The sequence below is a fragment of the Eleginops maclovinus genome, chromosome 3 (assembly GCF_036324505.1).
Source record: "Eleginops maclovinus isolate JMC-PN-2008 ecotype Puerto Natales chromosome 3, JC_Emac_rtc_rv5, whole genome shotgun sequence".
Classification (NCBI taxonomy): Eukaryota; Metazoa; Chordata; class Actinopteri; order Perciformes; family Eleginopidae; genus Eleginops; species Eleginops maclovinus.
Genome location: NC_086351.1, coordinates 22127571 through 22140327, shown reverse-complemented (window position 1 = coordinate 22140327; position 12757 = coordinate 22127571). Strand labels below are relative to the sequence as shown.

The following is a 12757-nucleotide window of genomic DNA, read 5'->3' as shown; positions in this document are numbered from 1 at the left end:
GATATACTACTGGGCAGTTCAACATAGAACAGCACATCCATGTTGTTTTAAGATAGTCTTTTAGGGGGCTTTCTGCCTTTAATCGGATAGGACAGTGGAGAGTGACAGGAAAGTGGGAGAGAGAGTCGGGGTGGGATCCGGAAAGGACCACGGGTCGGGAATCGAACCCGGGTCGCCGGCGTACGGTGCAGGTTCCCCAGCAAGTTGCGCCACCGCTGGGGCCATCCATGTTATTTTTAATATCTCAATCTTCACACAAACTTGTCATCAAATAAAAAGGGAGTAAATAGCAAAATATTTGCCTCTGAATCACAGTGAAGTGGAAATATAAAATATCATAAAAAGGAGATACTGAAGGGTACAAGTACATTCAAGCTGCAGTTTATGGAAAGAGCTCTAATGGATCCGCTGCCTGCCACACAATGAGTGCCTTTATACTCAGTCACTCATTAGCAATCATTTCCTGGAGCACATCTGACCTTTAGGCAGAGCATGCAGCAGCAGAGTAGCTTTTGTATTAGTAAGAGTACCTCACAATTAAAATAAAACACAATCACAATCCGCAGTGAAATCTGATTTTAATAGACAAATAAATGTCACATCTTTATTTTTCATCCAGCAGCCCTCAGGTTTCACATGTGTTTTTGTGTCCAGCTCGCCAATTACTGCGTCTGGAGGAGCCGAGTTCACACAGACAAGAAGCTCCTGTCGGTTTGATTGAAAAATAGAACCCACAACCAGGGCCCATGCATACTGAGCCCCTACACATAGAGGGGCCCGATCTAAAGTGATTTCACCAGGGGCCCTCAAGCAACTCATTCATATAGACATCAAAGAGCAAACTGATTCCAGACCAGTGCTGTCAAAATAGATAAATAGCATCAGTAGAAACACACAGTTACATTTATAAGTGACGAAGCACAACACTCCGGGATTTACAACAAGACATTTTGTCTGTAGTTGAATGAAACGATAAGAGAAGGTGATATGTTCGATATACACTAGGTTGCTCTTTGATCATGTCAGAATACAGGCAGATGCTTTTCTTTGGGAAAACTTCCAGTCAAGGTGACGCTTCACACATGGATCTATAGAGGGCACCCCTCAGACAGAAAGTTATGAATAAAGGCAATCCAACCCTGATCATGAGCAAAAACACGTGGAAATGTTCACTCACAATAACTGTGGGCCAAAATCATTTTTCATATTGTGCTCGGACATGACTATCATAGGCAGGAGACATTAAATACAATCACAGGTACACACAGCATGAATAAATAATACAAATATATAGAATCTATCTTTCTTTCCAGTGCCTTATTGCACCCAGGTTCAAATGCATCAAAATGCACACATCATATCTGGAATTAAAGAAACAAAAAGGACGCATAGAAGAGTTACAGAAAGAATATTAGGTCAATAATAAATAACAGGGAGGGGGGAGAGGTCACGGTGGTGGCAGAGGTGTGTGTGTATGTGTGTGTGAGATGAGTGTCGGTGCATGCATGGGTGCATTGTGATGTTTGTGTCACTAGAGAGGCAGTGTGGCGCATCATCCTGCTGAGGTAGCAGCAGGTCCAGTCAGCGGGATGCTGGGGATGTTTCATGCTGTAGCGGTGGTGTAGGGGGGGGGCGCCTGCTTGATAGGGATGCTGACGCTGTCATCATACGGAGGCAGCAGCACCTGGTGAAAAGAGGAGGAGAGGAAAACAGATGTTGGTTATTTTATCACCTGGGGTTGCAATAGAGCAGGTGCACTTACACTTTATAGTAATGGGGACAATTCAGTTTGTGCCAGGTGTTTTAAGTTGCCAAAAAATAAGTCAGCACTCATTCAAATTCAAATAGAAGATGTTAACAGTATTACACAACTTAGGATCTATTAAAGGACACAATTAGAAGTTTGTAACTATTTGGATAAACTGCATGATTTCAACCAAATAACATTCAACATATAAAACATTTAAAAAAATAATCAGAAGTGTTTTTACCCTAAACTGTGAATGTGGCCCCCAATTAAAAACGGCTTCAAACCAGAAAGAAGAAACAAAAATATGTGCAGGTGTCTGCAGACACATTTAGTTTAAAGCTGTACAATGTCTGACTAGAGAGGGCAGATTCGCTCATTCATTCTTCACACTGTGTATGTAGGGATAGGATGTGCCCGTGTCTTCTCAGGTAATCTGTGAAAGTGTGCATTCAGAGCATTTTGGGGTGACTCCACATTGTTGTTTGGTTGTTGACACTATATGGGTAACGGCAAAGTAGACTGTCTCAATGGTTCATTTGACTTCATATACAGTACAACAACACCATGTGACCCATGTTTTAAACTATGAGGCTTTCAGTCCACACAGACAGGCTTTTGTATTGAAGGTCAATCACTCCAATCTTTTCAGGATGATCTGGACATCAGGTAATCAATAACCTTTCACAGCCTCTACTAGTGACTGCACCCTCCTACACAGATCAATGCCTCCTTGACCTGTACTGCCCTTTGATTAATGGAAACAGTTAGGATGCATTCTCTAAACATGATGGATAAGAAGCTGGCCTCTTAATTATTAGCTTTTCATTGTTCTTCTAATTGTACTGATGTAAATTAAAAATGCAAGTAGAGCGGCCTCATAAATAATGTTGGTTCTAATATTGGCTTTATAATAACCATCATTAATAAATGGTACATTTATAGTAGTCAACTTTAATTGTTCATTTTAGATGGTCTTACAAACAATGTAATACTTATTGAGAGTCAACTAATTGAAAGAACTGCATTAACTGTTTTTTATTTGAACAGTTTATTGTTGCACATTTGTTTGTATCACTTTAATATTCATATTGAATATTACTATATCATATTTAAAATAGATGCTCTAAAACCAAAGAGAGACATGTCTTCTTAAATTATGCTTCTGTAAAGTTGCTAGCAACAAGTGAGCGATATTAAATCGCAGTCAATATAATTGAAATAGTTAAGTACCTTTTTTTAAACCTTTTTTTTTTACCTTTTCATATTCGGTGGCAGCATCCCCATACTACATCATCACCCAGCAATAATGTTAGACTCAGAGTTTATGGTTAAATAACTCGAGCAAGCAAGCAAGCAAGCTACAGCTAATAAAACCTGCTAGCAAGAACAGTAACTTTAGCTAGTTTGTTGGTTGGAAATTAGAACTCTGTGTGAAATTAAAGACTTGATGTTTAAAGACTTTTAAATGGTCAATCTACAACTGTTGCCCAGATTTGTTTTGGCTGAGCAAGCACTCAAATCAACCTGATAAAGAGAAATTGTGCTTGTTTTGTTCTATGAGCCATTGAAAGGGTTACTAATTGTTACTCATTTCTTTTCAAATAAAGCACCTGACTGTTTGGTTCTGTAAGAATTTTCTATGTTTGCATGAATTTTCGTCTTTTTGTTACAATTTAGAGAAACTTTGACCCCACTGCTGTGTAACTGACCCATGCAAGCTGCTAAACAAAAGCCACAAACCTGCCTGTGGTCTGTTTGGAGCTTTGATTGATTATATCAGGCTCCAATGAAAAATCATACCTACAGAGTTGAGTTTAGTGTTAGGAAATGAAGGAGCAGGTTTTTAGTACATTTTACTAATGAGGTCAGTGAGTAAGGAAGCAGTTCCTGTTCCCCTCTTTATGGGTAATGTTGTTTCTTAAAAACCTTACACATTACATGAAGACTTTCAGTGTATAAAAGGTTTGTTACACTCAGAGGAGTCTTAAACTGCAGATTGAGAAAAACAGGTTTCTTAAAATACTTATGAACCCCAACATACTGCAAGGTCTGAAGTATAGCCAGCTAATGACAGCTGCTTTTGTGTGTAGGAAAAGGGCGTTTGGTAATTGCAAAAAAGGTCATTCATATTTCAACAGCTCATTTTTCCCTTCTGTCAAAGCATGCAGTTGTAATGACTGTGTGGGCAGCAAGGTAAAAGTGTTCAAGGCACCAGGCCTGAGCAACAGGAGAGCCAGACAAAGCTCACTTTTACTGTGCCTCTGCCACCATTACAATGGCTTTGCCAGGATGGAGCTTCATTTCTCTGTCTAAGTCTGATCATCCCTCCATACAAGCTGATGTAAAATGACCATTTTAAGTTGGCCTGAGCGGAGGAATCCTACACACACGATGAAAACATGACTTTGGTATGGATGTCATTTTTTTCTCAAAGAGTATTTTGTTGCCTTTGTAACTGAAAGAAAATCGAGATCAGATATTGTTTTATGTTGATTATTTAAATGACATTTATAGATATGAAGGATAGTTTAATGGACCAGCACATGCACAGTGAATTTCGTTTTGCGCCTCATTTCATTAATAATCCGCTGACTTGTAAATTATTTTTCAAACGTCGAGGAAATATGCATCTCACAGTTAACGCTGACAAAAGTGAGACTGCATGTGAGGAACGTCTGTAGTATCATCTGTCTTTATTGAACAGCTCATGTCAGGGTTAAGAAGTTGGTAGAAATGTTTTCTTTATTGTAGTGGAACCTCCAAGAAAACAGAACAGCTAAATAAGGTATAGACTCAGTCTGGTGAAATTCTATTTTGTTTGCATTGGAACAAATACCAACACCAAGTTTTGCCTGTGTTACTGAAGCCTGATATATCTTATTGTTCTGTGCCCGGAGCTCCTTTAATGTTCCCTCAGTACCATGAATGTGAATGACATTTATTTTGAGTAAATCCCAGGTACACAGTCTTGCTGCCAGCCAAAGACCAATGGGCATGAAGACAGGGCAACAGATGGGCAGGGGAACCAACAAAATATACAGAGACGGACAAACACACTGTTGGATTGATCCACGGATTTGTTGGAGATTATAGAAATATAGGATATTATTATCGTGGAATAAGTGTTACAGTATAATACTGTTCTTTGGAGGGGACTTACCGTGGTGTCATTGGTCGTGACATAGAGCAGGACTTCAGAACCCCGGCCGTTCACATATCTGTAGCAGTTCCACACACACGCTATCAGGTAGGCCTAATGTCAGACAGATAAAAATCATAGGTTAATCACAAAGTAGGGATTATTTAGCAACACCAACTATGCTATTCATGGAAGTGGTGATAAATACATGATTTATATGATAGATTATATTATAATTGTCTGACAATGCACAACTTGATTTTAGCCATGTTAGAGACATGGATCTAACAAGGGCAATGTTAGACTATCAACCACTTTAGTGAAGACTCAAATATTTCCTGGAATGCTATACAATTTTGCAGAGACAAATCCCTCCTAGAATATATTGTTATACTTTTTGTGATTTCATAACTCTGCAGCGCCAAAAAAAACAACGTGTCAAAAACAAGGTTTGTGACTAAATACTAATTGTATACAGTCTATGCTAAATACCCTGAAAATACAATGACAATCCCATCAGCCTCAACTGTATTTTCTTAGCTTATTAGCTAATATTAGCATTCTAAATAAGAGTGAGAAAGTGGTAAACATCATAACTTATTTCAAACTGTAAACATTTTAACATGCTGATGCTAGCATTTAGCTCAAAGCCATGCTAACCAAAGTACAGCCTAACAGTATCATTTTGTTAGGTTATATTTAATCATTACGTCTCTATTGTAGGTTCAGGACAACCACCTTTTCTTGCTATTATGTAATATAATTAGGTGGTCTTGTCCCCAGACACTGGGGTCAGTGTCACATTGCTGTTCTCTGTTTTCTGAGACAGACAGACACATATGGCACCATGATAACATACACATTATGTAGGCTGTATAAAAAGTATATATTTCAAATAAACTCTCACTAACATTGAAAATAACTCACATAAAATACAAATAATAATCCAATAATCCCATGGTTGCATTCAGACAGCGTTTCAGGCTCTCTCATAGAGCTGTACACGTAGCAAAAACAGTTCAAGTTGTTCTCTGTCATCCAGAAATCATTTGTCTCTCAGCAGGAAGCTTGCTACTGGAACTCCCCGGACAAACACAACACCATCTGGTAAATCCATCACAACCCAAAGCCAGATTGAGCTCTCTAACGTATTTGATAACCCAATTAGAAGCAACTTAATGCTCTGATGGTTAAGTTATTTCAGAAGCCTCCACGGGGATCTGCAGATGAGATATTTCCAGCAACAGAGAAAACTTAATCTAACTCTCAGTCCACTGCAAATTAAAGTGTGATAATGATGCTGACTGTGCAAAGCACATTCCATCCGTCAGAAATGGTCACCTTGTCAGTTGAACTTTAAGGTTTTTTGCTCATTTGGAACTAATGCACCAGCCGTTCAATGGTTTAACTTCTTTTAAATGAATATGTTTCCTGTGATTCTGGATTTGTATCTTCATGCATCTTATTTAACTACGCTGCTATGGACAATAATTTGCACTACTGTACATATTTTTACTGTAATACATTAATCTTCATCCATTTATAAGTGACTTTTATTTTTTGTATATAGAGACCACTCTAAATTGTTCTTAAATCTTGATCTCTACATGTATGGCAACCATTCCAGTGTCTGTTGAATTCCAACACAGAAAAATGTTTTCAGTAGTTTATAGAATACAATTTTAAAAAATGCTGTATATATATTTTTATATTTCATTTGTATTCCTCTGGAATGTGAGAGACAGCATTTCGATCTCCCTGTTTGTATCTCACACAGAGAAGATTGACTTTGACTTGACTTTGATAAAAGCAACAGCAAAATGAAATGGAATGAATATGACTCCACGCAACAAAATTAGCTGTGACGCCTGTAAATGACTCTAAGTGTTCTTAAGTGTATGAAGAAGATACTTAAAGGAAGGTATGAGACATTACCTTGAAGCCGAGAATAGAGCTGATGAAGATCAGCACGATGAGGGCCAAGCACATATTACTGAGAGCAGCGATCTCCTCTTTGTAAGGGAAGTTATCAGGCTGCAAGGAGTCAGAAAAAACAGAGCATATTTGAGATGAATGGATCATTAGATAATAGAGGAATTAGTAACTGTACATCCATCAGTGCTGAACTGAGAACATTTCAGAACCTACAAAAGCCCTTCCAAATCATAAGTTCAATACTGTGCTGTTAAACCTCACTGACTCACTTTAAAGAGGAAAACACTTCTCTTACCAGTTGCTGCAGGTAATCCTGTATCGTGTTGGGGTAAACCACAATGCTGATAGCGACCAGGGTGTTGAGAGCAAAGTCGAATATTTGGTAGCAGAAAAATGGGATGATCCAGGCGGGACGCAGCTGAAACAGAGATATGTTGTTTAAGGTTTTAAGTTAGACATTGTGGACATAAATCAGAGCTAAAACTGGGATATTACATGATGTTTAATAAAAAAAGGAGGTATGGTTTTAAGATTTGTATTGTTTTCACACAGTAAACTGTCATAGGAGTATGAAGAAAATTCAACACTTTCTAAGACACCTATATTTATAATGCAATATTAACATACTTTTAATGCACTATAATCGGCTTATAGCACTTTATTATTAGAGTTTAAAGCCTCATTAATATATTAAAATCAATTGGAGTAAACAATGGCAATTTATGGTGGTATACCAAGCTTGTTATGTATTAGATCTACTTACGCCGCTCTTTGTAAGTATGTTTTTTATGCTTTATCGACGTTGGTGTCATAGAAAGTGTTATTGAAATCCTAATGACTCATCAGTTTACCTTGTATGCACCGTATGTTGCCATCCCACATATGAGTATCATCAGCAGAGAGATCGCAGAGGCAATGCACATGTCTGCAGCAGAGGGAGGTGGAGTCAAATTACACAAGGCATATTCAATTCCAAATCAAAATGTTGACTGAAATGTTCTTCATGTTCTCTGAAATACAAATATGTACAGAAGATAAACAACAAGCTGCATCTGTCAACCAGACATGGTATTAACCTCCACTCTGTCATTCGCTCCATGCCAACCCAGCCTCAAACCAACCCTGCATAAAATTCTGTTACATAAGGATAGCGCCGAACAAAACCAAAACACTGTAATTAGGGTGTGGTACGGAAAAAATAGGGAGTTTAATTCCATGCGCATTTAATTTAAGTCAGAAACTGGCATCAACAAAGCGCCCGAGCTGCCCCTCCTTACAGGAGATTACAGCAACCCCAAGGCCAAAGAACTATGCCATGGGAACGCAGTCAGAGGAGGAGAAAATGATGAACTAGGTCAAAGGTTAAACACCTAAGCAAAATATTCCCTAACAGTATCACAAATGTTATTATGTCGAATTTAAATCAAGCACAGGACTTTAATCTACCTCAGAATAAAATGACTAGTGCCTCTGTCAACAGAAGCACAGAATCAAACTCATACGATATTTGGCTGAAAGAACATCTAACGATTAGCTCAAGGACTGTAAGCCATTTCTCAGCCCTGTCAATTCAGGTGTTGCAGCAGCACAAAAATAAGCAAATATGAATGGAATAAAATTAAAGGTATACAATATAAGGCTAAAAAGAGCAATTTAGGAAAAAGTTACAAGGTAAAAAAAAGTGTCTGTGTTAGTATTACGTGTGTGCCTGGACCAGTAATTGCAGCCTAAATCATGTCTTCTCTTTTTAAGTTGAATATATTTTTATGCATGTTTATTGTTTAATGAAGTTAAAAAAACAATTATTACATAAAAGTGTAATTTTTTATGATTATCTGAATCACTTTTCAGCAGTATTAGCACCATAATTCCAACTGGAGAGGCAAAAAGGTTTCAAATTAAAATAAACAGCTGTCACTTTGGCTTGATGTTTGTCAAATCTGAATAATTAACAGAGCAAAAATAAAAGTCAGTTTCATTGTGAGTGTGTTGTTAATGCAGCGGCCGGCGCAGCCTCAGTGTTGGATCACAGGACACCCTAATCCCTTGGAGCTGTGACAACAGTTATCCCATCACTGCATTGTCAGTCAGACTGTCCCACTTACACCTGGTGTTAAGAAGGCTTTCCAAACGCTCGCCACGCATGGACATTAAGCTTGCGTGTCTGTGGCTTTAGGTGTTTGATTTACAAGAAGCGTTGACCGTCGTCTAGACTTATGTGTAAGGTCACTTTAATAGCACAATAAATAATTCTATTAGTCAGTTGACAACTCTATTGGGGTTGTCCGACCCAAGGCAGAGATTAAGTCATCTGTCACACTCAATTATAGGAGATTTAGCTTCAGGTAGAACAGAAACACTGTAGAGGTCAGTGGAGTTTTCTTACAGAATGCAAACACGCTGTTTACCAGAGATTTTATGGGGAAAAAAAAGTTAAGATATTGGAATACAAGGTAATCAGCTGACGGTGGTATTGTGAGATGACGCATTCACTGTGAAGAACGAACTGGCTTTTGGGATACTTACTGGCATCATCCATGACATCCAGGTCATTAGCCAACTCAGCACTGGTCAGGTGGTACTGCTCAGGATCACTGAGCGCTGTGAGCAGGATGAGTAACACCACAGCATTGATGAGCTTAGGGACAGAAGACATATTGGTAAATACAAAGGCAACAAATGGAGGGAAATACAATCAAAATGCAAAATGGAGGAGCTGAAAGTGTTCATGACATGTAAAAATAGAAACTTGTTCATAAGCTGAAAGGAAAAATAATGAAATCCAACACAGTGACTCTAGAAAACCCACATGTTGCGTATGAGAGATAGTGTAGCCATGTTAAATGACACATCTACAGACAAGCTCTAAGTCGGGCACATACATTGGCTTTTTTGTTGGTCTGGCCGACGCGATTCATTATGCAGATGACTCATACATCCCCATTGATCAGGTGAATGTAATGGAAAATTCTCAACCATCAACAGGGGTGACACAAAACCTGCTACCTGAACAGGCCACCTTGTAATTTATTCATAGGGAGCAGAGAGAGGATTTTTCCTAAATGGTGTTTGGTTTAGCTAACCCGTCTCCTGCACATTCAGTTCAACAGAGGAAGATAGCCACAAATGAGAATTTAACATATAAAAAAAGAGGGCACATGTTTTGATGTAGCGAAATCATTTTGAAAATCACCACAATATGAGTAACTCTAATAATAAATATTCCTGGTCTTAAGTAGGTAAATTGTGTATATCACTGATGCGAGAGGAACATAACCAAAGGAAAAACTTACTGAATAAAGCCCATTTAAAAATAATGAACCATCATATAAAGGCCTCTATAAGTCAAGTATACCTTAGCTCACAGTAAAACAAAATGGTATACTACAAAGTTTGTAGTGGGAAAAAAGCAATACAATTCATAAATTTTCCTAAAATACCCTAATAACATAGGTTTTCATCTTTCTTAAATTCACTCATAATAATCATGAATTCCAGCACACGGTATGACTGCTTTCTGTTATGGTCATGCTTTCCCTGCTCTGTCTCTGTATGGCTCCATGGAGGAATGACAGCTGAGGCTCACCATGTACCAGACCCCCAGGATGATGGTTCCTGTGCGGACATGGCAGCACAGGCAGCAGCTGGTGGAGAACCAGCGGTCCCACGGGGAGAGCATCATCTTGTCTGCGCTTGTGCTCACAACTGCGCGAGCGTCAACAAACGATGTCGCTGTTTATAATGGAGAGAGCTCGCGCGTTGTGCCTCCGGTCGGTCCTCTGTTGACGAACGGGATCAGGATGCTTCTGACCTGTCCGTTACTTATCACGGTGAGCGGCTTAACGAAACGTTAGTCAAGCTAACGTCCAGCCAAATATGACTTCCGGTTTCAAAATATAGAACATGAATATTTCTGTTTTTTTTACCACAGCAAAAAAGAGTCTCTTCAAACATTCAGACTGCCTTCTGTTGTTCATGCAATATTTACACATTTTATCAATTGAACACAATGTTTTGCTAATTCAACACTGGACAACATTAGTCCAGCCAGGGCTTCTGTTCTATTATGGTATAGTTGAATACACATTTTTTGATTTGTAACTTTTAGTTGTTTCATAGATTGCAGGTTCAGTTGCCTACTACTGAGTAGTTCAAGTTTTACAGTTTGTTTGTTTGTTTGTTAGCCTTTACCTTTAATTTCAGATATTTTTAATACATGTCAGTGACCCTATGAAGTCAGAAAGATGTCTGCCAGGGTTTGACATGAGTAAAACCAGATTTCATTGAGCAGGTTCCTCAGCATTCTGTTTTAATGACCATTTAAACATGAGAACTTCAGGTGCTTTAAATCATTTTTGGGCAAATTACAGGTGTTAGTGTAGATCTGGTTCTAGCTTCCCTAAGCTGGGAGCGTCTACAAAGTGCAAAGCTAAAAAAGTAATACTACTTAAATATTTAATAATTTCTCTCTTATGCAGTGACACCAAAATCACTTTACAGATCAATGGTATTCAACTACTTTACTAAATTTGAATAATTTTCTAGATGCATAATATCTGTTGTGGTAATTCCACATTTAATCAAAGCTGTGTTATTTAATATAGAGAAGAGCATTTAACAGAATCAATTCCAGCTGGAGGCCAATGTCGTACAAGGATCTGACCCCGATCAAACATTAAACCAGATTCTTAAAGGGAAGGAAGAAGGGTAACAGCCAATCAAATTTTACATCCTGAAGAGTATTGGAGGACATTTGGCCAGAGGGGCAAACTGAGTACAACAAAGCAATTTACAGGATGCTAAAACAAAGGACATAAGGCATGTTTAATTATATCAGGTAACATCCGTATGATAATTTGCCTGAACCTCCTGTCTCTAGAGAAGATAAGGTTGCCAGTCTTTTGTATTAAAGGTGTTACAAAAGCCTGGGAAAGACATCATAGTTAACATACTGGGAAAATCAAACCAGGGAAGTAATTACTTGACCTATATATATAATTAAATAAGACTTACGATAAATGTCTACGATAATATCAGGTCATATTTTCTTGGTATTGTTTGGAGCCACACTATTGTCAACGCACGTGTTGGTTTGCCATTGTGATAAATGTAATATTTTGGTTGTCTTGGTCCTTTAGGTGGAAGCTGTCAATGTGTACGTAATAATTCTCATTAAAATGATATGAAAAGCTACGATTTCAAGTTTAAATTAAAAAACGTTTATCTTGCAAAGATGTGCAAGACGTTCACTAACTTTTGGAAGAGTTTGATTAAACATTCACATTTTTAATCAAACTCTTTGGCCTATGTGTTGCAGTCGTTATATGGAGTGATAATATTACTTTAAAAGCAAATTCACTGCTTTGAATTGTGTTTTACTAGTTTTGGATCCCAAGTCCGATTCACAAAGTGGGAATTTCAGCTGAATAAATTATGCTAAAAAGTATTGTCATCGGTAATGCCCTTCTTTCCCTAAGGGAATACACAGGTAGGTTATAATATTTTATTCTGCCACACAGGATTTATCAAAAGAAAACATTGATTTAATGAAGAAATAATTGTATTCCTTCCCTGTGTTATCAGTAGGCAAGAACAGTTTGACTAATTTGATTAAATAGTCAAAATGCTAAATTATAAACAGAAAGTAACGTTTAATTCCCCTAAAGCATGTCGTTGTCTTATTTGTTCTTTAAACTGTTAACACTCTGCATAGCATGCAGCCAATAACTATTTGACACTACCCTCTTATTTTGAAGCCTAGGCTGCTTCCTGTGTGACTCTGGTGTGCTACAGATAGTGATCAGTCCTGCTGATAAACACTGGAGCTGCGACAGACTGATAGGATCACATGCCATGATGTAACCCCTAATTTCCAGAAAGTTATAGAAAGGAAGCTTAACTTTAATACTTTAAATCTAGAAATGACAAGTGAA

At 38.0% G+C, this 12757-nt stretch overlaps 1 protein-coding gene across 1 annotated transcript; it reads right to left on the bottom strand.

Moving 5' to 3' along the window:
• Positions 1-561: 561 nt before the first annotated feature.
• LOC134861452 (lysosomal-associated transmembrane protein 4B-like) lies at positions 562-10654 on the bottom strand. The gene is made up of 7 exons (XM_063878667.1): positions 10411-10654; positions 9351-9462; positions 7676-7749; positions 7120-7242; positions 6825-6923; positions 4911-5003; positions 562-1684 (listed from the first exon to the last, which is right to left on the bottom strand). Exons 1-7 carry the CDS (start codon positions 10504-10506, stop codon positions 1604-1606), a joined length of 678 nt encoding a protein of 225 aa, XP_063734737.1. The 5' UTR covers positions 10507-10654; the 3' UTR covers positions 562-1603.
• Positions 10655-12757: the final 2103 nt, after the last annotated feature.